The 24,382-nt window shown below is 44.3% G+C and overlaps 1 protein-coding gene across 2 annotated transcripts in view; it reads left to right on the top strand.

Annotated features, from left to right (window-relative positions):
* Positions 1–24,382, top strand: part of PKNOX2 (PBX/knotted 1 homeobox 2) — a 640,658-nt gene that overhangs the window by 419,522 nt on the left and 196,754 nt on the right. For both annotated transcript variants that reach the window (XM_075073480.1, XM_032767003.2), the window contains one exon: positions 21,221–21,392. In XM_075073480.1, the coding sequence (XP_074929581.1) occupies positions 21,221–21,392 (172 nt within the window). The remainder of the gene's footprint in view (positions 1–21,220; positions 21,393–24,382) is intronic.

Genomic DNA, 24,382 nt, shown 5'->3' with positions numbered 1-24,382 from the left:
GGGAAGGGCTGGTGAAGATCCCAACACGCACCCAGCCCGTGGAACTCCCTCCATTCAGAAGCCTCTAGCACGTTACTGTTGATATTTTCTGGGACAGTGAAAATCTCCTTTGTCATCTCATGAAAGCTGCCTGCTCTTATTTATTATTATTAAACCAAACCTTTTACAGGTAGTCATTGGTTGTGTGATCCTCACTGTCTGTGTGCCTGACTTGAGATTTGCAGAAATGCTGAGTACACACAGTTGCACCTGAAGTCACAGGGAGCTGGGCTTTCATGGATTCGTAGATCTCAAGGCCAGAAGGGATTACAGTGATCAACTAGTCTGACCTTCTGTATAGGGTTGCCAACTTTCTAATGGCTCAAAACCGAACACCCTAGCCCCACCCCTTCCCTGAGGCCCCGTCCCCCGCTCACTATATTCCCCCTCCCTCGATGGCTCGCCCATCCTTACTCACTTTCACTGGGCTGGGGCAGGGGGTCAGGGACTGGGAACCATGGCCAATGGGAGTGCAGAGCCGGTCCTCGGGTTGAGGAGAGTGCATGGAGCCCGTGGCCCCCACACCTAGGAGCTGGACCTGCTGGCCACTTTCAATGTGCAGCACAGAGCCAGGACAGGTAAGTACTAGCCTGCCTTAGCACCACAGCACAGCACGGACTTTTAATGGCCCGGTCAGTGCTTTGAAGTGCTAAGTACTCTGAAAAATCAGGCCATAGGTGTTTCAAGTTAAGCACCGAAATTTAGTGAACTCTGTTGACAATTTTGGCCTCTTTGTGCTTCAGTCCCCGAGGTATACAATTGGGATAATACCTGCTCATCTCACAAGGGTGTGGTGAAAATAAATTCATTAATGTTTGAGAAGCACTCAGATAATCTGCTAGCAAGGGCCATAGAAATGCCCATGAATAAATTAATGATATTGTATTCAGTGCAAGGTTTGGCTGGTGTGTGTTGTAGAAGGGCTAGGGCCGTACAGTGACTGTGGTGGATAAAAAGAAAGATTGAATAACTACGTAATCATTGGGCACTGTCCAGCTTCACTGCATGAAGGAGGGGCCTCTGGAAAAAAAACAATCATGTATCTTGTAAGTAAAGACTGTAACGTAATGCATGCCCATGGGTGTGGGCCAGGGGAGAGGAATTAAAGGTGCACTGATAAAATTATTTAATGCGGGATTTTCCTAACGTTTGAGTGCTTGACTTTGCAATGTGGGGTTTGTTTGTTATTTGGTCATCAGTAACACTCACTTCAGTAAAGTGAAGTTTGTAGCCTCCTCTCATGCCACAATCCTGCCTCCCACTTGGAGGTGTGGTTGTAGGGTGCCCTCTCTTCTGTACAGACAGGGCAATGGCATGGGGAACTCTTCATTTTCAAGGAGTAGCTTCAGGGGGAGAGAATTAAAGTACACACACTGTGTGGAGAAAGGACCATTTTGTAACCCCCAGCAAATGCTCGGCAGGCAATCTCTCTGACATGCCTACAGCTCAGCCACTTTCCGTCAAACAGTCCTAGAAGTTGGAGATAGAAAGTGACAATTACACTATCTAGTCCATCTCCCTAGAGCCAAGCAAGGCAAGATTTTTCCATACAGGTTATATTAATTATTATTATTATTATGTAGTGGTGCCTAGAAGCAGGAGGTGGGGCAATAGGGGTCAGAGTGGTGCAGCTGGAATCCCCTGTAATTATCTCATCAGTCAGGATGCCTCAGCTTGGGTTCAGGAGTTGGCCCGTCTGCACTTGTCTGCTTCTGCCAGGCACTGTCCTCCCCTGGGATGGTGCTAGTGAGGACCCCCATTGAAATGCATCGAGTTGTTCACATCTGCCAAAGCTTTTGTTTCAGGCTCTCTGCAGACTCAGGCAGACATAATGGCATAAGTTATACTCAGACTACTTTTTCTTTGTTTCCTTTGCAACAGTGAAGACTATTAAATTCCTTCTTTTTATGTGAAAACTCTGATTTTGATGAAATCACATGGCTTCAGATAGTGCAGATCTAACCCTGGGCATTAACCTGGCACTGCCCGTTGTTTGGAATTTTTGAAACTAGACAAAGCACTAGAAGTTGTGCTTCCTGGGAATTCATGACACCGTCCTCTGCTGGTTCTCCTCACACCTCTGTGATCATTCCTTCAGTTCAGTCCTTTGTCTGTCTCCCACTTGGGTGGGGATCCTATAGGAGTGCATCCTAAATCGCCTCCTTTTTTCTCTTTGAACCCTTTCGCTATTGATCTTACCTGTTCACATGGCTTTGATGACCATCTTTACTCTGATAACTCACAAAACTGCCTCTGTACTCCATACCTGTTGCCCTCCCTCCTAGTTTGCACTGTCTCTCTGACCGATGTATAGCCTTAAACTCAAAGTGAACATGCCAAAACAGCTCCTGCTCTTTCACCTGAAGCTCTATCATCTGTCACCATGGACACCATCTCCACAGTCACTCAGGCTTCTTCGCTGGGCATCATTTTCCACTGAGTCTTTTGTCTAGACCCATGCAGCCAGCCCCTATCTAAACCTTGCCACTTCTTTCTAAATAAAACTTCAAAGAAGTTGCCTTTCTTCCCTGTCAACCACAACAACTGTTATGTTGCACCCCATAATGCTTTATGGAAACATGCTTATGAATGTATATATGACATAAGTGGAATATGTATTACGCTACATATGCCATGTAACATATCTCTGCAAAGGTTATGATCTACTGACTCTACTCCTCCTGTTTGTATGCACATACCATTTTTGTATTCAAAGTTATGAATATTGGCTGTGTACTTGTTTCATTTTAAGTAGCCTTAGTAAAGCATTTGGGCAACTTCTTTGGAAAGGAATTTGCAAGCTAAGTGCCCAGTCAAGAAACACTTAACACAATGGATCTTGGAAGGCTCCAATCCACATAAGAAGTTTACCTGAGGATGTTCAAGGCAGCATGTGAACGATGGCTGTTCGCTGTAAGTTCTGAGTCATGCGTGGACATGTGACTTGCTCATCTGACTCCAAAACTCCATCTTGCAGCTGGGATTCTACACAGGGCGAGGGTGGGGTGTCCATCCGCAAGAGAAAGTCTATTTAAACCCCTGGGAGACCCCTCAATTTGTTCTCCAGCTGGCTTAAGAGAGAGCTTCTCCACCCCAAAGGATACCTGAAAGAAACTGGAACAAACGACAGTAACCACAGAGGTGTGAGTGATTGCTGGATCCAGACTAGAAGGAGGCTAGTCTGTAAAAGAAGCTTACTGGAATACCTCTGAGGGTGAGATTTCATCTGTAATCACTCTCTTACTGTATTAGGTTTAGACTTGCGTGTTTTGTTTTATTTTACTTGGTAATTCACTTTATTCTGTCTGTTATTACTTGGAACCACTTAAATCCTACTTTTTATATTTAATAAAATCACTTTTTACTTATTAATTAACACAGAGTATTCATTAATACCTGGGGGGAGGGGGCAAACCGCTATGCATATCTTTCTAGAAGTATTATAGAGGGCAAACGATTCATGAGTTTACCCTGTATAAGCCTTATACAGGGTAAAATGGATTTATTTGGGGTTTGGACCCCGTTGGGAGCTGGGCATCTGAGTGTTAGAGACAGGAACGCTTCTTAAAGCTGTTTTCAGTTAAGCCTGGAGCTTTTAGGGGATGTGGTTCAGGCCTGGGTTTGGGTTTGCAGCAGGCTACCAGGTCTGGCTCAAACCAGGCAGGGCACTGAAGGGAAAACAGGCTCATTGGTAGTCTCAGCACATCAGATGGCAGTCTCAAAGGGGTTTCTATGATCCAACCTGTCACAATAACATTCCCACCCAGGCCCTCAGCATTTTGTGTACAGACAACTGCAGCCACCTCTCTTGCCTTTAACTTCTGCAGCCTGACCTCCCTCAAGTTCATCCATAGGTGCCAATTCTGTGGGTGCTCCGGGGCTGGAGCACCCACGGGGAAAAATTGGTGGGTGCTCTGCACCCACTGGCAGCTCCCTGCCCCAGCTCACCTCCGCCTCCTCCCCTGAATGTGCCTTCTCCGTTTTTCCTCCCAGCACTTGCTGCGGCGAAACAGCTGTTTTGCAGTGTAACAAGCTGTGGGAGGGAGGAGTGGGAATGCAGCACTCTCAGGGGAGAAGGCGGGAAAGAGGCACGGCTGGGGTGGGGATTTGGGGAAAGAGTCCAAGAGGGGTAGGGAGAGGGTGGAGTTGGAGCCGGACTTTGGGGCAGGGGCAGGGGGGGTGAGCACCCACCGGCGCCAGGAGAAGTTGGTGCCTATGAGTCCATTCAATATGTAGCGGCTGAGATCATCTTCATCATTCACTGCTCTGAGCACACCAGCCGTCCCTGAATTCCTCTGCTGGCTAGTCCTCCCCTCACCATCATAAAGTGTAGTGTTCTTGTCCTTATCTTCAAGGACCATCACAATTTAACCCATCCCCATCTATCTGCTCTATTTACATTATCTCATTGTAAGTTTCCTCCTTTACTCCAGCTGTGGTGCCATCCTCCCTCCCCAACTTGACTTATTTCTGCCTCAGGCATCTTCAAGCTCTGTTCCATGCTGGAATACCTTCCTTTCTTCCAGGATCCTTCAAAACTCTATATTTTAAACCCCATTATTACCATGATGCCTACCAAACATTCACAGTACTAGACCAGGGCTCATGTGAGTTCGGTTCCATTCCTGACTCTGCCACTGGCCAGCTAACTTTGAACTAGTCACTGCACTGCTGTGTGACTCAGTTCCCCATCTGTAAAATGGGAATAATGGTAATGACCTCCTTTGTATACAGTTTGAGCTCTACTGATGAAAAGAGCTAGCTGGTGTTATTGTTATTAAGCGGTGAGCTGAAGGTAGTGCAACTGATCTGCTTCTTTGTCTGTATTTAACAAAACAAAACACAACTAATAAAAATCTCTGCCTACAAATTGTGCATGCAGGCTGCTAGTCAGTGCAAACCCAAGCTTACATTACTGCCCCACCTCTTCCATCCTTTGCTCATTTTACCCACCTGCTTGTCTGAATTACAGCTGTAAACTTTAGGGCGCAGCTCCTAGCACACAGAGCTCCAATCTGGTTGTGATTTCTAGGCACTACATAATAATAATAATCACAATAATAATTAATAATAATTAATACAACTTGTATGGAAAAATCTTGCCTTGCTTGGCCCCAGGGAGATGGGCTAGATAGTGTAATTGTCACTTTCTATCTCCAACTTCTAGGACTCTTTGAAGGAACGTGCCTGAGCTGTAGGCATGTCAGAGAGATTGCTTGCTGAGCATTTGCCAGGGGTTTACAAATTGGTCCTTTCTCCACCCAGTGTGTGCACTTTAATTCTCTCCATAAAATTGAAAAAGGAATTTGTGCAGTGTGCAGAGGTTGGGGGGTGTGCTGCTCAACTCCTACCACCTGGCATTACTGCTTGGGTTATTAGTTCCTGGTAATTTAGTGCCCTTGCACAGGGTCGATTTGTGCCTTTCATTTCTAATTGATCTAGTGGCTGTTTAAATGGCAGCAGGCATCTGTTGAGAGTTGGAAGGTTCATAAGGTGCAATAATTCATAACACCGTCTGGAATTTGCCTTTCATATTGCTCAGCTAAACCTCTGCAGAGCTGCCTAAATTATGACTGCTGAGGCTTTTTTTCGTATTCTATTCAGGTCTTGGAGAATCTTGCATTAAACTGGGATCAGTCTAGATTAGACTATAATATGCTGCAGTATTAGTGGCTGCAAATGAAGTCTTATACCAGAGTTTAACCCCTTCACCTGACTTTCTCTTTGTCTTGGTCCTCGAAGGCTCAGCTAATCCTTTGCTTCCTCTGATTTGTTGATGTGTTTAATAGATCTTTCAGCTTGGTGGACTCCTGGGAGCATGAAATGTCCAAGACTTTTAAAAAATTAAAGCACACTTGCTTTGATTAAATAAGGTGCCTTTCAGATCTTAGTGAAACAGACACATGTTTTTTTTCAATTCCCCGCAAATATATAGGGAGGAAGAGACAGCCTACCTGGTGTCATGTTAGAAATGTGTTACAGATTTAAGCAGCTCTATTGCCAACCTGTTGTATGGATTTGGAGAGTAGTTAACTTATTTGTAACATGGTTCTTGTCCTTCCCATTTCCTCAGGATTTGATAAGGGTGAGCAGCCAAATAAAGTTTTACCATCCGATGTTTAAATGCAGTTTCAACTTGGAATCTCTAGCTTTACACAACATGAGTATTTGGATTTAGCTGGTTTTTTAAAAACTGAAATACCAACTCTTCTTTCAGGAGACAGAGTGTTTATTACCTTTTCACTGACAGAAATTTGACTGCCCTTATTCGCAGGAGAAACATGGCAACTCACCAATCTGGGATTAACCAGAAAAATGAAAAAGCCAGTTGCAAGCAGCTTTACAGAGTGTGCAGGTCTCTGAGCAGAGTCATCCCTACTCAGGGATAATGGGGAGGGGATGAGGCTCATACCTCTGAAGTGCAGCTTCACAATTGAAGTATGTCACACTGTCCCCCACATTCTGATTGGCAACCCTCCAGTCCTCTCATTCAGGGAAGAGGCCAGGCGAGTTTGTGTAGGGGTTTGGAGTTGTTTTTATTTGCTGAGCGTTCCCTGGAAGACTCGGTGCTTTGGTGGTCGTGATACATTGCCACATGGAGGGCTGAACTCACCTCACCTAGGTTTGAACTCAAATGTTATTGATTTTGCATTCTGCGTAGGAGACGTGAGCAAAAGGAGCAGAAAGGCAAAATAGCCAGTGAAAAATGGGATGAACAATGCAGCAGAGATGGGGCAGAGTAAAGAATCCAATGTGGAAAAGTAGCAGGCAGAGGAGAAAGAGAAATTTTAAGACAAAAAAGATGAATGTAGCACATAGACTCAGTGAATGAGTTGCACCAGTGTAGCAGATCCAAGTTGCTTCCCGCAGAGCTGTGCAGTCCGTGTAAGAGCACACTAAGCACATAGTGGTCACATTGAACCCCTACAGGGGCAAGGGGAGTGCTTTAAAGTGTCTGACCCTAGTCCCAGGGACACATGACATGGCAGAGAGTTCTGCTGTGCACTGATTGTCCTGTGGGCTCTGTGGGGGAATTTACCCACATTTTACAGTTCTTTCCTAGGGGCTATTACATTTAAAAAAAAATTATACACATGTAAATAGTTATTTTCATTTATGAGTTTTGTTCATTTGTTTCACTGTACTGGGTATTATATGTATTTCTTTTATATTATAGTAATGCATTTTGTATTGTGTATAAAGCAAAATGTTAGACAATGTCAATTTTAACAGATGATTCATTTATTATAATCTACAGAGATATGTGGGGGCCAGATTCTTCCTGGTGTTTTAGGAAGTCATTTGCACAGATGCAAAGTGGGTGCAAAATGTTGCCTCAGCAGAATAATAACAAGAAGAAACACAATGAAGAATCAGCCCAAAATGTATAATACATACAGAACTGATAATAGACTGTCATTAGTTGGGCTCAGCCATTCCCTCCCCATCCTGTTAAATAGCAACCCAAGTTAGACTGCTAGGAACGGATCCAAAGCCCATTGAAATCAATGGGCGTATTTCCCTTGATTACAGTGGGCTTTGGATCTGGCCCAAATGTCCAGGGTCCCTTTCTTCTAGCAGATGTGAGAACTTCCTATATTCATCAGGCAGCTTGCCACTCTGTTGCTGAGTTGAAGAACCTTAGAGCACAGCCCTGTAGAGCAGTGGTTTTCAACCTGTGGCCCACGGACCCAAAGGGATCTGTACCATGAGGATATCGATCTAATTTTTAAGTGTAGACCAGAGCTTAGCCTGCCACACTGTCTCTCTAGAGGAGAAGAGGTGGTTTTAAATAACATTTCAAAGGTCAGTAAAAGAAGCATGTTCTAGCAGTCAGTTAGCTGCATGGCTCCTCTTGGGTCTGATTATAATAGATTCATAGATTCCAAGGCCAGAAGGGATCATTGTGATCATGTAATCTGACCTCCTGTATCACATAGACCAGAGAACTGCCCACAATAATTCCCAGAGCAGATCTTTTAGAAAATCATCCAAGCTCAATTTAAAAATGGTCAGAGATGGAGAATCCATCACGACCCTTCTTAAATTGTTCCAGTAGTTAATAACTTTCAGCATTAAAAACGTGTACCTTATTTCCAGTCTGAATTGGTGTAGCTTCAACTTCCAGACACTGGATCATGTTCTACCTTTCTCTGCAAGATTGAAGACCCCATTGCTAAATATTTGTTCCCTATGGGTACGTCTACACAGCAAAGAAAATCCATGACTGGCCCATGCCAGCCGACTTGAGCTCACAGGGCTCAGGCTGTGGGGCTATTTCATTGCTCTGTAGACGTTCAACCTGGAGCCTGGGCTCTAGGACCCAGCAAGGTGGGAGAGTCACAGAGCTCACACTCCAGCCTCCCCTGGAGATCTAACCAGCCATGAAACAGCCCAGCGGCCTGAGCCCTGCGTGTCCGAGTTGGCTGGCATGGGCCAGCTATGAGTTTTTCTTTGCTGTGTAGACATACCCTATAGAGATACTTACAGACTGTAATAATTAATCTTCCCTTTATTAAGGTAAATAGATTGAGCTCTTTGAGTCTATCACTATCAGGTAGGTTTTCTAATCCTTTAATGATTCTCATGGCTCTTCTCTGAACCCTCTCCAATTTATCAACTGCTTTGAATTGTGGATATCAGATGTGGATACAGTATTCCAGCAGCAGTCACAACAGTGCCAAATATAGAGGAATAACCTCTCTATTCCTAATTCCTGTTTATATGTCCCATGATCACACTCACTCTTTTGGCCACAACATTGCATTGTAGTTCATTGTAGCTCATGATTATCCATTTTGATCCCAAAATCTTTTTCAGAGTCACTGCTTCCCTGGATAGAGTTCCCTATCTTGTCAGTATGGCCTATATTCTTTGTTCCTAGAGCTATACATTTGCATGTAGCCATATTAAAGCACATATTATTTGTTTGCACCCAGTTTACCAAGCAATCCAGATCGCTCTAAATCAGTGACCTGTCCTCTTCATTATTAACCACTCCCTCATTTTTTGTCATCTGCAAACATTATCAATAACGATTTAATGTTTTCTTCCAAGTCACTGATAAAAATGTGAAATAGTGAAAGGTCAAAAACTGATCCCTACAGGACCTCACTGGAAACAGACCTGTTTGATGGTGATTCCCCAGTTACAGTTTGAGACCTATCTGTTAGCCAGTTTTTAATCAGTTTAATATCAGCCATGTTAATTTTATATTGTTCTATTTTTTTAATCAAAATGTCATACAATAATAAGTGAAACGCCTTACAGAAGACTAAGTATATTACACCAAGTATATTATCTATATAATCTATTATCTCTATAATCTATTATCTACCCGAGTGCTCCAACACTTATTGAAAACAACATTAATGGTCCAATAAGCTCCTCAGCCATATCTTTTAAAACTCTTGGGTGCAAGTTATCTGGATCTGCTGATTTTAAAATGTCTGACTTTAGTAGCTTCTATTTAAGATCCTCCAAATAAACTAGTGGAATGGAAATGATGTTATCATCACCATATGATGAAATTGATACTTCTGCCATTTCCATCTAGTAATGGACTAATGCCATTGTCAGGATTCTTTTTGTTCCTAAAATATTTTATTGTCTTCGACTCTGCTGGCTATAGATTTCTCCCTGTGTCCCTTTGCTTCTCTTGTAAATAGTTGCCTTTGTTTCTCCTTTAAACCATGTCAGTTTTTTAACCAGTACGGTCTTCCTCGATTGTGGTCTTTTGGGCATCTAGTGCAGTGTTCTTAAATTGTTCCCAATTAGCATTCACATTTTTCTGATTAAATTCTTCCTCCCAGCTAATCTGGCTCGTAACCCTTTTCAGCATTATAAAACTGGCCCCATTAAAGCACCAAGTATTTTACTGGCCTGCAACGTGTTCTGGTTGCACATTGTAAATATGATGAAGTCATGATTACTAGTACCTAAGCTACTATTAATTTTTAGTTCTGTGATCAATTCCTCTTTATCTGTTAAGACAAAGTCTAACATGTTGGATGCAATGCTTTTTGAGTTAGGAAATTGTCACCTACAGTGTTTGGAAATTCTAAGGATGTTTTAGTCCTGGGCAGCATCAGACCTCCAGCACAGGTCACTCAAACTGAACTCCCCCATGATAACACAGCCTTTTTTTCCTGCACATTATAGACAGGTGCCTAAGAAGGCGGTCATCCTGATCCTTAGCGTGATTTAGTGGTCTGTAGCGGACACCAACTAGTACCCCATCTTGTACTTTATCTCTTAGGATGTTGATCCATAAGCATTTAAGATAATTTCTTCCACGTATCAGTGACTCAGAAATAGGTAAAGCACTCAGCCTCCCTTTTTGGCCACTCAGCCCTTTCTAAATACCATCCAGATCAAACCTATGCTCATAAATGATCAATTCCATTTCCTCGTGTTTATTACCCAGGCTCCTAGTACTGGTGTGTAGGAAATTAAAGACTTTCTTCATTTCATGTCCTTTGTTTCCTTGGTTAATTTTGTTCTTCTTCAGGTTGTATTCCTATGGCTTCTCCACTCTAGGTGCGCTTGTGCCCCATGTTCCTCAGATTGGAGATTTTAGGTAGCAGTGTCCATTCGGCCTGTGCATGTCCCTCCTTGTCTCATGTGCTGCACCAGGCTATAATGCTCTGCATGAGCAAACTGCTCTCAGATCCCCAACTGCCTATGCCTAAGACAGAGACTCAGCAGCATCCCAGCTGAGATTATTGCAACCGTTTTTTTCCTCTCATTCATAATAGTGTTAGTTCCTAGAGTTTCTTTTAGTTAGTGGTAGTAATCCTTTTCCTTTTCTTTTTTTAGTTTACCCTCCAAAAAAATTAAAAAATGTATTGTTATTAGGTTCACAGCTGTTGCCCATCTGACTATTTTTCTTTATTTCTTCCCCTCAGGGGAATTGAAATCCAGAAAGTTTATGCCCAGTTCTCATGGGTTTAAACATTGCCTTTCATGATGAGAGGCTATCCCAGTCAGTGATGGACATTCCCATTGTATGCACTGTCTCGGGGAGTCACACGTTCCTCAAAAATGTAATTTCTGCATCAAGTTAAAGTCAGGGGGCAGAAAAAACAGGAACTAAAAGTATGTCTCATTATGATGAAGAGTTTGCTCTGACCAGCTTCTGACTTCAGCCCTAGGATCCCCCATACAATGGTCCCAACCAGGCCAACTGCATCAGCTTCTTCCATGAGACACTCTCTAGAGAGTCAAAGAAGAAATCGCTGGAATCCTCTCAAAAAGTCTCTAGGAAGTGGGCTTCAAGTCCCCTGGGTAAAGAATCTACTGCAAAGAGACAGTCTCTGACCATGTTGACCACCTTGGCATCCACTGATCTCCGACTCAGTTCCCACAAGGCAGCAGTCTCCTTAGGTACCTTCACCACCAGCAAGGACTTTAAAAGTTCAGGCTTCAGAAGATCAGTATCATCAGATGAACAGAGCACCAGAGAGATCAGCTCTTCTAAACTGGTACTGACAGAATCCCCTAGAGCCTTGGTACCAAGCACTTTGGTCTTATGCACCACCTCAGTGGCCCTACTGGGATTCTTGGCAGCCTACCCTAGTGCTTCTTGCTGGGAAAAGAGAAGGCACTTCCCACCAGCTTTTCTCTCTAGGGCTCCTGATCCACACGATGAGACCTTTGAGGAACAGGAGGTGAGATTGGACAAAGAGATTACTTCTACATCCAACATCTCTTCATCCACCACTGACAAAACTGTTATGCCGCGTTGGCAGATGATTTTAAACAATTTCATGACCTTATTAAAAGGATAGCAGACTCCTTGCAAATTCTACTAGAGGAAGTTAAGGAGTCACAACATAAGTTACTTGGTACCTCCTCGTCTGCCCGCATCACATTACCCATTAATGAGGTCTTGTTGGATCCAGCAAAAATAATATGGCATACTCTGGCCACAATACCACTCACCTGTAAGAAAGTGGGCAAAAGATACTATGTTTCTTCCAGCAACTCAGACTTTTTATTTTCACAGCATCCCAAAACTCCCTCGTGGTTGATGCTGTGAATTAATGTGGCAGATAGCACCATACTAAATTGATGACATACTACAAAGATTTTAAGTGTTGTGATTTATTTGGCTGTAAATCATACTTGTCAGCTACCTTACAATTTAAGATTGTCAATTACCAAGCCCTTATGGCAAAACACAGCCACACTAATTACTCAAAACTGAATGCCTTTATTGAGCAACTTCCAGTGGTAGATGGAACAGAGGGAGCAATTTCAGGTGATCATTGCAGATGGCCAACTGCTTGCAAGGACATCTCTGCAGGCCTCTTTGAATGCTGCTGAGGCATTCAAAAGAGAGGCTGAGGGAACTGGGGTTATTTAGTCTGCAGAAGAGAACAGTGAGGGGGAAGGTTGATAACAGCCTTCAACTACCTGAAGTGGAGTTCCAAACAGGATGGAGCTAGGCTTTTCTCAGTGGTGCCAGATGACAGAACAAGAAGCAATGGTCTCAAGTTGCAGTGGGGGAGGTCTAGGTTGGATATTAGGAAACACTATTTCACTAGGAGGGTGGTGAAGCACTGGAAAGAGTTACCTAGGGGGTTGGTGGAATCCCCATCCTGAGAGGTTTTTAAGGCCTGGCTTGACAAAGCCCTAGCTGGGATGATTTAGTTGGTATTGGTCCTACTTTGAGCAGGGTATGGGACTAGATGATCTCTTGAGGTCTCTTCCAACCCTAATATTCTATGATTCTATGATACAGCTGTTTTTGTCTTCTTCATAGTGGTGGTCATGAGGAGGGTTCCCTGGCTTTAGTTCTCAGGTTTTCTGAGGGATGTGCAAACTACAGTCAAGGACCTTCCCTTTGAAAGATCAAAGTTGTTTACCAAGAAAATTGATGAATCCTTGCACACCTTGAAAGACCCTAGAGCCACCTTGCATGCTCTTGGAATTTATACCTCTGCACAAAAAAGAAGATTCAGTAAGTCCCAGATTGCACAGCGATCTTGGCCTACTCAGTTTCCTGCCTTCCAGAGGCATTATGAACCCCAGCACAAGAGACAACAATTTCAGAGAAAGAGACCTGTTGCTACACAGGCATAGACTTCACAACTAACTAGCTTGAAAAATCAATTTTAACAGGTTAGTCAATGTCCTGATACTCGTGGGGGAATTCTGTACCAAAAAAATAATTAAATTTTATGCACAATATTTTAAAATTCTGCATATTTTATTTGTCAAAATAACACATGCCAGTTTCAATTATTCTGGTAATTTTTTTTCAAAATATCTGTCAACAAGTATGTCTGTAATAATATAGACAACAAAAAAGATTCAGGAAATGTTTTTTGACAAATGGATTCTTTATTGGCTATATTAAGACAGACCTTTGAGTAATAATTCATTTGAACTACAATATAGAAATCCATTTCTCGCACCCCTCAGAAGAATTGTGAAGGCTTGGTGGAGTCAGGGGTAAAGGAGGAGCTGAAGGAGATGGAAGTAATTGGTTGGATGGAACCAAGGTGTCAATTTGGAGAGTTGTTGGGTGTGGATGAGAGAAGTATTGGACAAGTTTTTTCTGGGCGGGGGGCAAGGGATTGCTATGGAGACATCCTCATGCAGACCCTGGATGACCTCTAGTCTCTCTTATTCAGTCAGGCACATCTGCCCCTGTCCCCATGTGTCCCTGTACCCCCCATCCCCATGTATCCTTGTATCCCCACTTAGCCACCCCACCTCCCTTATCCCCATGTGTCCTTGTACCCCCATCCCCATGAGTCCCTGCACCCCCACTCAGCCACTCTTCTCTCCCTGTGGCCCTGCACCCCCAATCAGCCCCCCCGTCCCCATGTGTCCTTGTACCCTCATCCCCATGAGTCCCTGCACCCCCACTCAGCTACCCTCCTCCCCATGTGTCCCTGCATCCCCACTCCCATTCAGCCTCTGCCCTAGTCTGTCCCCTCCCACTAGCCCTTCTGAACTCCAGTCTATGACCCCCAAGCAGCTCCATATGCCCCATGCTATCTGTCTCCCCCAAATCTGATGCCTCCTAACCTTGCCTCACGGGCAGGGTTCTATGAGGAAGAAGCATCTTCTTTTCCCTATCCACAGCTAGAGATGATCCTGACTGGGAGTGGCTTCTCTGTGTTCTGGCACCACAGCAGCTCCGTGGGCAAAAGGCATAACTACAGCACTTCCCTGGCAAAATATATTTTCTGCAGAGAAAAATATTCTATGTGGGACATGAATTCTGCACATGTGCAGTGGTGTAGAATTCCCCCAGGAGTAGCCTAAGTTACCACACCCATTCTTAGCTGCTACAACAATCCATATGTTTCTCCTGCTTCAATGTCCACCTTTTTCATTTTTGTCAGAACTAAGAACATATCACTATGGTCAAGTGGGTGTAGGATATTATTTCAATAGGATAGTCTATTAATTTTATCTTCCTCCACCCACCCTCCCTGTTCCTTTTCCGGGACCCCTCTCAACAGCACCTTTTGCGACAGGAAATCGATTATTTCCTGAATCTGGGTGCTACAGAATCAGTTCCTATCCAACACAGAGGGAAGGGATTTTATTCCAGGTAGTTCCTGGTACCAAAAGGGAATGGCTGTTGGAGATCCGTTTTAGATCTAAGATCACATAACAGATTTGTAAATGTTTAGTGGTTCAAAATGGTAAGCCTTGCAGCACTGATTCCATCACTGGATGAAGAGGACTGGTTCTCAGCCATCAATCTCCAGGACACTTGCTTCCATTTAGTGTTCCACCCCCCCACAGAAGGTTTCTATGATTCACCCTGGGTCAAGAGCACTTTCAACACACAGTGCTCCTGTTCAGTCTCTCCTCTGCACGCAGAGTGTTCTCAACAGTCCTTTCTGTGGAATTGACACAACTCCACAAACAAAGAATCCTGATCTTTCCATACTTAGATGATTGCCTGCTCAAAGCGCAGTCCTTCAGCAAAGGTTTGATGGCCACACAGAAGGCCGGGGACCTATTCCTCTGACTGAGACTACAATTAAACATCCAAAAGCCCACCTTCACTCTGGTACAACATCTGGTGTTCATAGGAGTCTACCTCAGTGCAGTAACAGCCAAAGGTGGCTCAGAATTATTTACTCACTAAGCAAACACATCTTAAACAAATTACTCTCTATGCCTTCAGTAGTTAAAAAGTCCGTCAAATGGTGGAAGAACCCTCACAATGTTTGTGCTGGGGTCTCCTTCATTCAGCCACTCCCAACATCATTAATAACAATGAATGCATCCCTATTGGGATGGGAAGCCCACCGGAACACCATACTATTCAAGACAGGTGGTCTTCTGTTGTGTCCACAGTACACATTAACTTGCTGGAACTCATAGCAGTCAGAAATTCCTGTATTTATTTCCTGCCACTGATTAGGGGCAAACATATAAAGATCATGATGGACAGCATGTCATGTATATTTTACATAAACTGCCTTCTGTGCTGAAGCAGTGAGACTCTGGATTTGGTGCACATTGCACCAGATCAACATCTCAGTTGCTTACCTTCTGGCATACAAAACACCCCAGCAAATGCTTGCAGCAGATGCCTCTTGCAAGATCATGAATTGGAGAGAGATCCCACTATATCCACTGCATATTTCTACATTGGGATGTCTCACAGATAGACCTGTTTGCCAAAGCCAAGAACAAGAAATGCTCCCATTTCTGCTCCAGAACTGGTCTGGATCACCACTCCCTGAGAGACACCTTTCTCCTGGATTGGAACTGAGGACTCTTGTATGCATTTCTACTGATTTCCTTAATATCCAAGGTGCTGCTCAAGATAAATAAAGAAAAAGACAAGGTTATTCTTGTAGTGCTCACGTGACCAAGACAAATATGGTTTCCTTATGTCAACTCGCTGTTTGTCAGCCAATCATTCTCTAGCCTGTTCCCCATCTCCTCTCCCAGCATGCTGGTCAAATTCATCTCCCCAGTCTCCAGGTTCAAGGCATGGCTGATAGATGGTTTGAGGGGTTAGAAACAATCTGTTCTGAGGACATGGACAGTGCTGTTGCACAGCAGGAAACAACTCACTCGTGACACATATGTCCAAAAGTGGAAGAGATTCAAACACTGGTGTGACTCAAAGCCCATTTCACCTACATCCTCTCCACTATCATTTGTATTCTAGCTAAAAAGGTCTGGGTTATCTCTAAGCACTGTAAAGGTGCACCTCGCAGCTGTCATGGCCTTCCATCACATGATAAAAGGATTTTCTGTTTTTGCTCATCGAACAACAATAAGGTTCCTCAAGGGACTGGGTAAGCTCTTTCCACAAATCAGATGCCCCACACCAGCATGGGACCTCAACTTTGTACTCAGATGTCTTATGAGACACACACAGACACACACACCCCCTAGGAAGCCATGGCCACTTGTTCCCTTTTACGTCTGTCTATGAAGACCACATTTCTATTGGCCATTACTACTGATCAAAGAGTAGGGGAGTTAGTGATCTAACGGAATAGTCCCCTTTACTTTTCTTTAAAAACAAGGTCACACTAAGTCCACATCCCAAGTTCCTGCCGAAAATATCTTTGGACTTCCATATAAACCAACTTATTCACCTTCCAGTTCTCTTTCCTAAACCACACCAGGTCAAAAGTGATGTGTCATTATACACTCTTGATGTCAGAAGGGCATTAGCCTTTTATTTAGATAGAACTAAGCCCTTCAGGAAATCTCCCAGACTTTCTCTCAATTGTGGACAGAACTAATCCCCAATTTCCAAGCAAAGACTCTCCAGATGGTTATCAGGTTGTATTATTTACTACTGCCAGTCTCATGATCTTCAACCTCCTTCTAGAATATAAACTCACTCCATGAGATCTCTCTCCACTTCCATAGCCTTCCTCAAGAATATTCTAGCTGCAGATATGTATAGTGGACATCCAGTCATACATTCGCTGAACTTTGCACAGTCACTCATGCCTCAGCATCCAATGCCATATTTGGCTCCACTATTTTATCCTCAATTCTAGACTCGATACCAAAGTGCTATTGTCATGGGATAGGTACACTCTGTCCCAAGTGCCGGATCACGTATGGACAGAAGAAGTTAAAAAACTGTATAGCAGTCAGTTAGGTCCTGTGTTTGTGAATCTGTCTTAAAACATGGTAGTATGGCCTAGTGACGTTAATAAAGCGGCCCTTCCACTCAGGGCAGCATGGCCTAAGGACTGGAGTCAATAAAACGGCCCTTCCACTCAGGGCAGCATGGCCTAAGGGCTTGAGTCAATAAAATGGCCCTTCCACTCAGGGCAGCATGGCCTAAGGGCTCGAGTCAGTAAAATGGCCCTTCCACTCAGGGCAGCATGGCCTAAGGACTGGAGTCAATAAAACGGCCCTTCCACTCAGGGCAGCATGGCCTAAGGGCTTGAGTCAATAAAATGGCCCTTCCACTCAGGGCAGCATGACCTAAGGGCTGGAGTCAATAAAACGGCCCTTCCACTCAGGGTAATGTGGAGCAATTGCCAGAGTCAATAAAATAACCCACTTCTGTGGGATTGCGTGGCTGATTGGCTCATTGGGGAAGTGGGATGCCACTTAGCGGTGTGTGGCACCCAGGGTTGGGGGACTTGGGCCCTCCCTGCTCCTTGGACTCCCAGCCCAGGGCCCTGGCGGTGGTGCTCGCCAATGAGTCGGGGGATCCTCCCAAAACACGCTAACTGGTTCCCCAGTTCACTCACCGGAGAAAAGTTTAAGTCCCCTGGGCTGCTTCCGACCCTTTCTCCCTCTGTGATACTCCATGGTTCCCCCAGGGCTCTGGGATTCTCAAATGGGCTAGCTCCTGCCAGCGCAGTCTCTTCTCCAGGCTCATCAGGCAGCCTGGAGTCCATCTGGAGCGCTATATGCTGAGGCTTTTTAGTCAGGGCCTGTAGCAGCTCCCTGGAGAGAGGCTGCAGTCTGCGTCCTCTCCCTTCAGTAGCCTGCCCAGGCTGAGTTGGGCTGCTTCTTTTCATATTCTGCCTCCTGGCTGAGCAGGCGCAGCAGAGTCAGAAGGGCGATTCTTCCTCAGCCTGCAAAGCACAGTTAACCCTTTCGGGCTGGTGTGGGGTAGGTACACCTTGTCACACCCATCCGTTAGGGATACTGCTGTGGAGTCACTGAGAGGGGAGCACCCATAGGGACAATATTCAAAGAATTAACAAAGGTTACTCACTTTGTGCAGTAACTGTGGTTCTTTGAGATGTGCCCCCCTATAGGTGTTCCAGTACCTACTCTCCTCCTTTCTGCTTTGGAGTTATTTTCAGTGAGCTTCATGGTAGAGAAGGAACTGAGGGCAGTTCGTCCACACAGCACTATATAGCCCTGGTGCAGGGCATGAGATGGGGAGGGCGATGTGTGGGCAGAACGGACTTTGCCACCTAAAATCTCTAATCTGAGGCACATGAGATGCAAGCACATCTAGAGTGGGACACACATCTTGAAGAACCACAGTTACTGCACAAGGTGAGTTACCTTCTCTTCTCAACATCTTGATTTTGTGCTGAGTGCTCATATCTTTTCGCCTTTTACCCTTCCCTTTTGCTATTAGTTTAACACCCTCCTGACTACTCTAGCTGGCCTGTCCCCAAAGAGATTGGGTTTCCTATTGAGACAGAGGCCAGCCTAACTGTACAGCCCCCTCTTCACAGAAAGTGGGCCATTGTTCCAGAAATCCATAACCCGCTGCTGCTTACCTAACCAGCAGTTCACTTCCAGAATCTTCTGCCTTCTGTCTTCATTTGCTTATGTGACAGGTAAGATCTCTGAGAAGATCACTTGAACACTTTTGAGTTCACTGAAGTCACTGTTATCAGCGAGATACAGGAAGGATAGAGGTGGTGGGAATCCTTCCAGGGTAGAGGCTGCTAAATACTGAGAGGCAAGAGGCAAGGGAATTAAGATTAGGCTGGGGAGATAGAGGGGCTCAGATGAATGGGTTCTTGAGGATCATCACCTGCACCAGACGAGTCTATATAATAAATAACTTGATAGCAGAGGTGGTCCAAAGTGTGATGAGTTTGGCAATTTTTTTTACTTGTCTATTTTGCTCCTTGTTATTGTTTGCTGGTATTATTAATTTATGATTATTATTATTTTATTTTATTATTTTCAAAGGTTCAAAAACCCTTAAAAGATCAAGAAAAGAGAACATTCCAAAATGTTACAATGAGCTCATGACTGAGGTATCCGCTCCCTTGTGGGAAAGATACTGTAAGGTTCCGAGTGTATCGAGGTGACCTCTCACCCTCCCCTACTTTTGCTAAGGGGTAATCTTGACCACAGCTAAGGAGTTCAGGCTAAGAAGACGGTTAAGTGGTTTGAAAAGGTGGTTTTGTTCTCTGTTGTACTTAAAAAGGGCTGACCTATCCAGTTGTGGTGTGAATTGGGGGGCGATGTGGTGCATTTTGGAAGACTATCTCTTATTTCATAGCTAGACACATTCAGAAGAATACAGTGTAGGTTTATAGGTATTCAGTTATTAAAACAGGAAGCATATTCCAGTCAGTTGGGCTGAAATTACCTATAAACAGCCCCTGATTTAGGGCATTGCAGTGTTTTGGATGTCTCATCCTGGGCGCCAACAATGTGAAGCACCCAAAGTCCAAGGCTACTTTTGACAATTTTGTCTTTGGTGCCTAGGCACTTTCAGCTCAAAATGGACAAGCTGTTGGCGCCCTCTGAAAGCTGTTAGGTGACCGTCTATGAAGACATTGTCAGCCATCCAAAGAGCAGGGGTAGCAAACTGCAGAAACCATAAAGCAGGATGTTGACTGCCCACAGGGCAGCAGGTTGTGGAATAGTATTGGAATGGTACATTTGTTACTATAAACCATTGATGGAGGGCTGTAAATTACACGGCACTTTCCAAACACAAGAGACACATTGTGTGTCCTGGAGAACTGAGAGTCTAACTAAGACAAAACAAACACATACAAGACAAAACAGAATCAGGGCTTGGGAGACTGAGGAACACAGGGGTGGGGAAACATCATTGTGGGAGGTGGCAATGCAGTGCGTAACCATGTTGGGCTGGTACATTATGAGGCAACTCATGGAAAGGATGTTTAGGCAACTGAGGCTGAGGCTTCGACCCTTTGGGTAAGGTCTGTTCGCCTTGGAGGATCTTTCGCAGCCTCACTGGCCGAGCTGGGGGAAATGGTCCAAATTCAATGTTTGGATCATTTAATTTTAGTTGAAATTTTGAATTATGTCCAAATAAAGTCCAGCACATATGGATTCAATTATCATGGGTCCCAAGACTTTTTTTCAGTTTTGGACCAGCCTCAGACTCACTGAGGCACAGACCTGAAAGAGAAAGTCTCCCCCCATGGCCATCACACAAGCAATAATTTAAAGAGTCCAACCCGGAGGAGTAAGGCTCCCTCTGACCCCATCAAGGTGAGTACAGCCATTGGGATCCTTCTCACTGGATCCTTTCATAGGTATGCAAGTGATATGACCCTATGTGCTGCCTCTTTGTGCTTTGCTGGCTCCATATATGCCGTGATCCCCAGGACTGCTGTGCGCTATTACTGTTATCAGTGCTACTGTGGGCAGAACCAACATCAAATCATGCATGAGTTTTAGGCCACGAAGAACTTCCTATGTGAACCAAGCTTTGTAGATGGTGTCCACCCCCCTCTAAGGGGCCCAAGAGGAGATAGCACAGCCTATAGGAATAGGAAATATAACTGCCCCTGCTATGAAAGTTTACCCTTTTTCTATAGCATCCAAATCCAGCTGCTCAAAACCTCTTCAAAACAACTATAAGTTATGGCACCATCTGACCAACTTCAGTCCAATCAGAATTGGACCCTAACCCCTGTAGTAATGTTGGTAACTGACCCTGTGACATTACAGCCAGTGGAATTTGCTTTATAGAACTGATCAGAATAGGGTGCCTACAGATACGTTTGGGAGATTTACCTGTTTGTCTGGCTGCCGTTTTGACATTTTAGCAGCATAAGAAATCCTCTACCTCCCAGAGGCAAGTGTAAATTAAAGGTTAGAAAACAAGACGAGAATGAGACTGGAAAAGAGAATGCCTTTATTTAGCTGGTGAGTGAATGTAATACTCGCCCACACTCTGGCGCAGAAAGCTGAAATCAGTTAAATACATAGGAAGATGGCTTTACAGAAAGAATGTTGTGATTTCCTGTCTCTCCAGGCATCCTCTTTTCCCACTCCTGACGCTGCTGTTTGAGAAGTGTGAGCAGGCAACACAGGGCTCCGAGTGCATCACCTCTGCCAGCTTTGACGTGGACATTGAGAACTTTGTACACCAGCAGGAGCAGGAACACAAACCATTCTTCAGTGATGACCCCGAACTGGACAACCTGGTAAAGCCCTGGTTCAGACCAGTCCCAGCCCAATTGCTTTGTTTAGCATTTGAGATAACAGGGACATCTCACTGCTTTGCTCTTATGCTATAGGCTTCTGAACCCAAAGCCCAAAGGGCAGCAGATTAGAGAAGTCTCAGATTGGATGTGTTTTAAGGAGCATATGTTAGATAGTGGTTTTCAAAAGGGATACACATAATCCTAGGGGTACACGAGCTCTCGTCAGGGGGGTACATGAGAAAAATCTTGAAATGGTGGACAACACATTTTATTTCATAGCAAGATTTTCAAACTGTGGTGCGCACCCCCCTGGGGTGTTGGAGGAATGTTCGGTGGGGTGAGCGGCGATGTGAGGCGGCTCAGTTTTTGAGCTGAGTCCCCTTTCAGTTACAATTTTTGGTCACACCCCTCCTCCACCCATTCCAGACAGGCTGGGTGCCCCACTGAGGTGAGTCGGGGGTTAAGGTGGCACTCCCTCCCTGATTCCTGTAGCATCCCTGCTCACCCCCCTGAAAGTTCCCCTGGGTCCCCACGCCCCACAATTTGAAAACCTCTTGAAGCTGTTGCTAAATGGAAGGCAGAAATCTGGGGTAGCACATGTCACCTCTGCCTATCTCAGATGGGGTATGAGGTACACTGCATTATTTGTAAGGAAGTACTCAGTCTAAAAAGTTTGAAAACCATTGTGTTAGAGCAATGAGGAGTCTGGATGAGCTTGGCAATTGAGATTTTTCAAAAGGAATAATTGTAAATCTTTGTCTAAAATTTATAGAAATAGTTTAAGAACATAAGAATGGCCATACTGGGTCAGACCAATGGATAAGGCTGCGAGTCTGTCATGGAGGTCACAGAAGTCATGGATTCTGCAGCAACTGGTGCAGCTGGCCCAGGGGCAGCCTGAGCAGCTCGGGCAGCCCCCGGGCCAGTCGCTGCAGGGTCAGTCTCAGGCCACTGCCCCCTGCCCCTCACCCCCCAGCAGCAGCAGGAGTTTGGGTGTAGGAGAGGGCTCAGGGGTGGGTTGAGGTGCAGGTGGGGGTGAGGGCTCTGGGCAGTGCTTACCTCAGGGGGGGGAAGGGGGGAAGGCTACCTGGAAGCAGCAATATATCTCTCATCTGCAAGGCATAGGCACGACCAGGCAGCTCTGCACGCTGCCTCTACCCGCAGGCACCATCCCCACAGCTCCATTGGCCATGGCTTCCAGCTGCAGAGCTGGCGCTTGGAGTGGGGGCAGCATGTGGAACCCCCTGGCTGCACTTCTGCCTACAATGACTCAAAGATCTTTTTCTGGAATAGTAACAACTAATTTAAATCATTTTGTATATTTAGTTGAGATTATATTTTCCAATGCACATTCATTTGCATTTATCAACATTGAATTTCATCTGCTATTTTGTTGCCCAGTCACCCAGCATTGTGACTGTAACTCTTCTCAGTCTGCTTTGGACTGACTTATCTTGGGTAATTTTGTGTTATCTACAAATTTTGCCACTTCAGTATTTACTCCTCTTTCCAGATCATTTCTGAATACATTTAAATAGCACTGGTATCAGTACAGATCCATGGGGGAACCGCTATTTACCTCTCTCCATTCTGAGAACAGACTATTTATTCATACCCTTTGTTTCCTCTTTTTTAACCAGTTATTGATCCATGAGAGGACCTTCCTTCTTATCCCAAGACTGCTTACTTTGCTTAAGAGTCTTGGTGAGGGACATTGTCAAAGTCTTTCTGAAAGTCTATGTACACTATATCTGCTGCATCACTCTTTTCCCCATATTTATTGACCACTTCAAAGAATTCTAGTAGATTGATGAGGCATGATTTACCTTTGCAAAAGCCCTGTTGACTCTTCCTCAACAAATCGTGTTCATCTTTGTGTTAGATAATTCTGTTCTTTACTATAATTTCAACCACTTTGCCTGGTACTGAAGTTAAGTAAACCACTGGTCTGTAATTGCCAGGATCACCTCTGGACCTTTTTTTAAAAAATGGTGTCACATTAGCTATCTTCCAGTCATCTGGTACAGAAGCTGTTTTAAGTGATAGATTACATACCAGCTAGTAATTGTGCAGTTTCATATTTGAATTCCTTCAGAAATCTTGCATGAATACCAAGCAGTCCTGGTGATTTATTGCTGTTTAATTGATCAGTAAGTTACAACATCTCAGTCTGGGACCGTTCCTCATGTTTCTCACCTAAAAAGAGTGGCTCAGGTGTGGGAATCTCCCTCACATCATCTGCAGTGAAGACCGATGCAAAGAATTAATTTAACTTTATCTTCCTTGAGTGCTCATTTAGCATCTCGATCGTCCAGTGTATGTACTGATTGTTTGGCAGACCTACCGCTTCTGCCATACTAAAAATAGTTTTTTGTTGTTAGTTTCCAAGTCTTTTGCTAGGTGCTCAACAGATTCTTTTTTGTCCTGCCTAATAATGCTTCTATGCTTGATTTGCTAGAGTTTATGCTTTTTTCTAATTTCATCAATAGGATTTTACTTCCAATTTTTAAAGAAGGCCTTTTTGCCTCTGACCACTTCCTTTACTTTATTGTATAGTTATGGTTGCATTTTTTTTTAGTCTCTTACTATGTTTTTTTTTAATTTGAGGTATTATGGTGGTTTTAAAAAGTTTCCATGCAGCTTGCAGGCATTTCACTTTTGTAACTGTACCTTTTAATTTCCATTTAACTAGCTTCCTCATTTTTTGTAGTTCCCCTTTCTGAAGTTAAATGCTATAGTGGTATTCCCCAGTCCACACAAGGATGTTAAAGTTAATTATATTATGGTCGCTATTACCACTATGAAAAGCTGCAAACTGCATTGACCTGCACACACATGAGGCAAATGACTGACTGTACCCAAGGCAAGAGGACTCCACTTTAGTCATTCAACTGGCTCTACCAATAGTCCCTGCTTTATCTAGCAAGTGCAAATGTGTGGTTTAAATATAAGTGCCCTTGACAGTCAGTAACTTGCTTCTGATTTATTAA

Source organism: Chelonoidis abingdonii, chromosome 18 (assembly GCF_003597395.2).
Source record: "Chelonoidis abingdonii isolate Lonesome George chromosome 18, CheloAbing_2.0, whole genome shotgun sequence".
Taxonomy (NCBI): domain Eukaryota; kingdom Metazoa; phylum Chordata; order Testudines; family Testudinidae; genus Chelonoidis; species Chelonoidis abingdonii.
The sequence above is the reverse complement of the archived record's forward strand: the minus strand, read 5'-3'. Positions and strand labels throughout refer to the sequence as shown.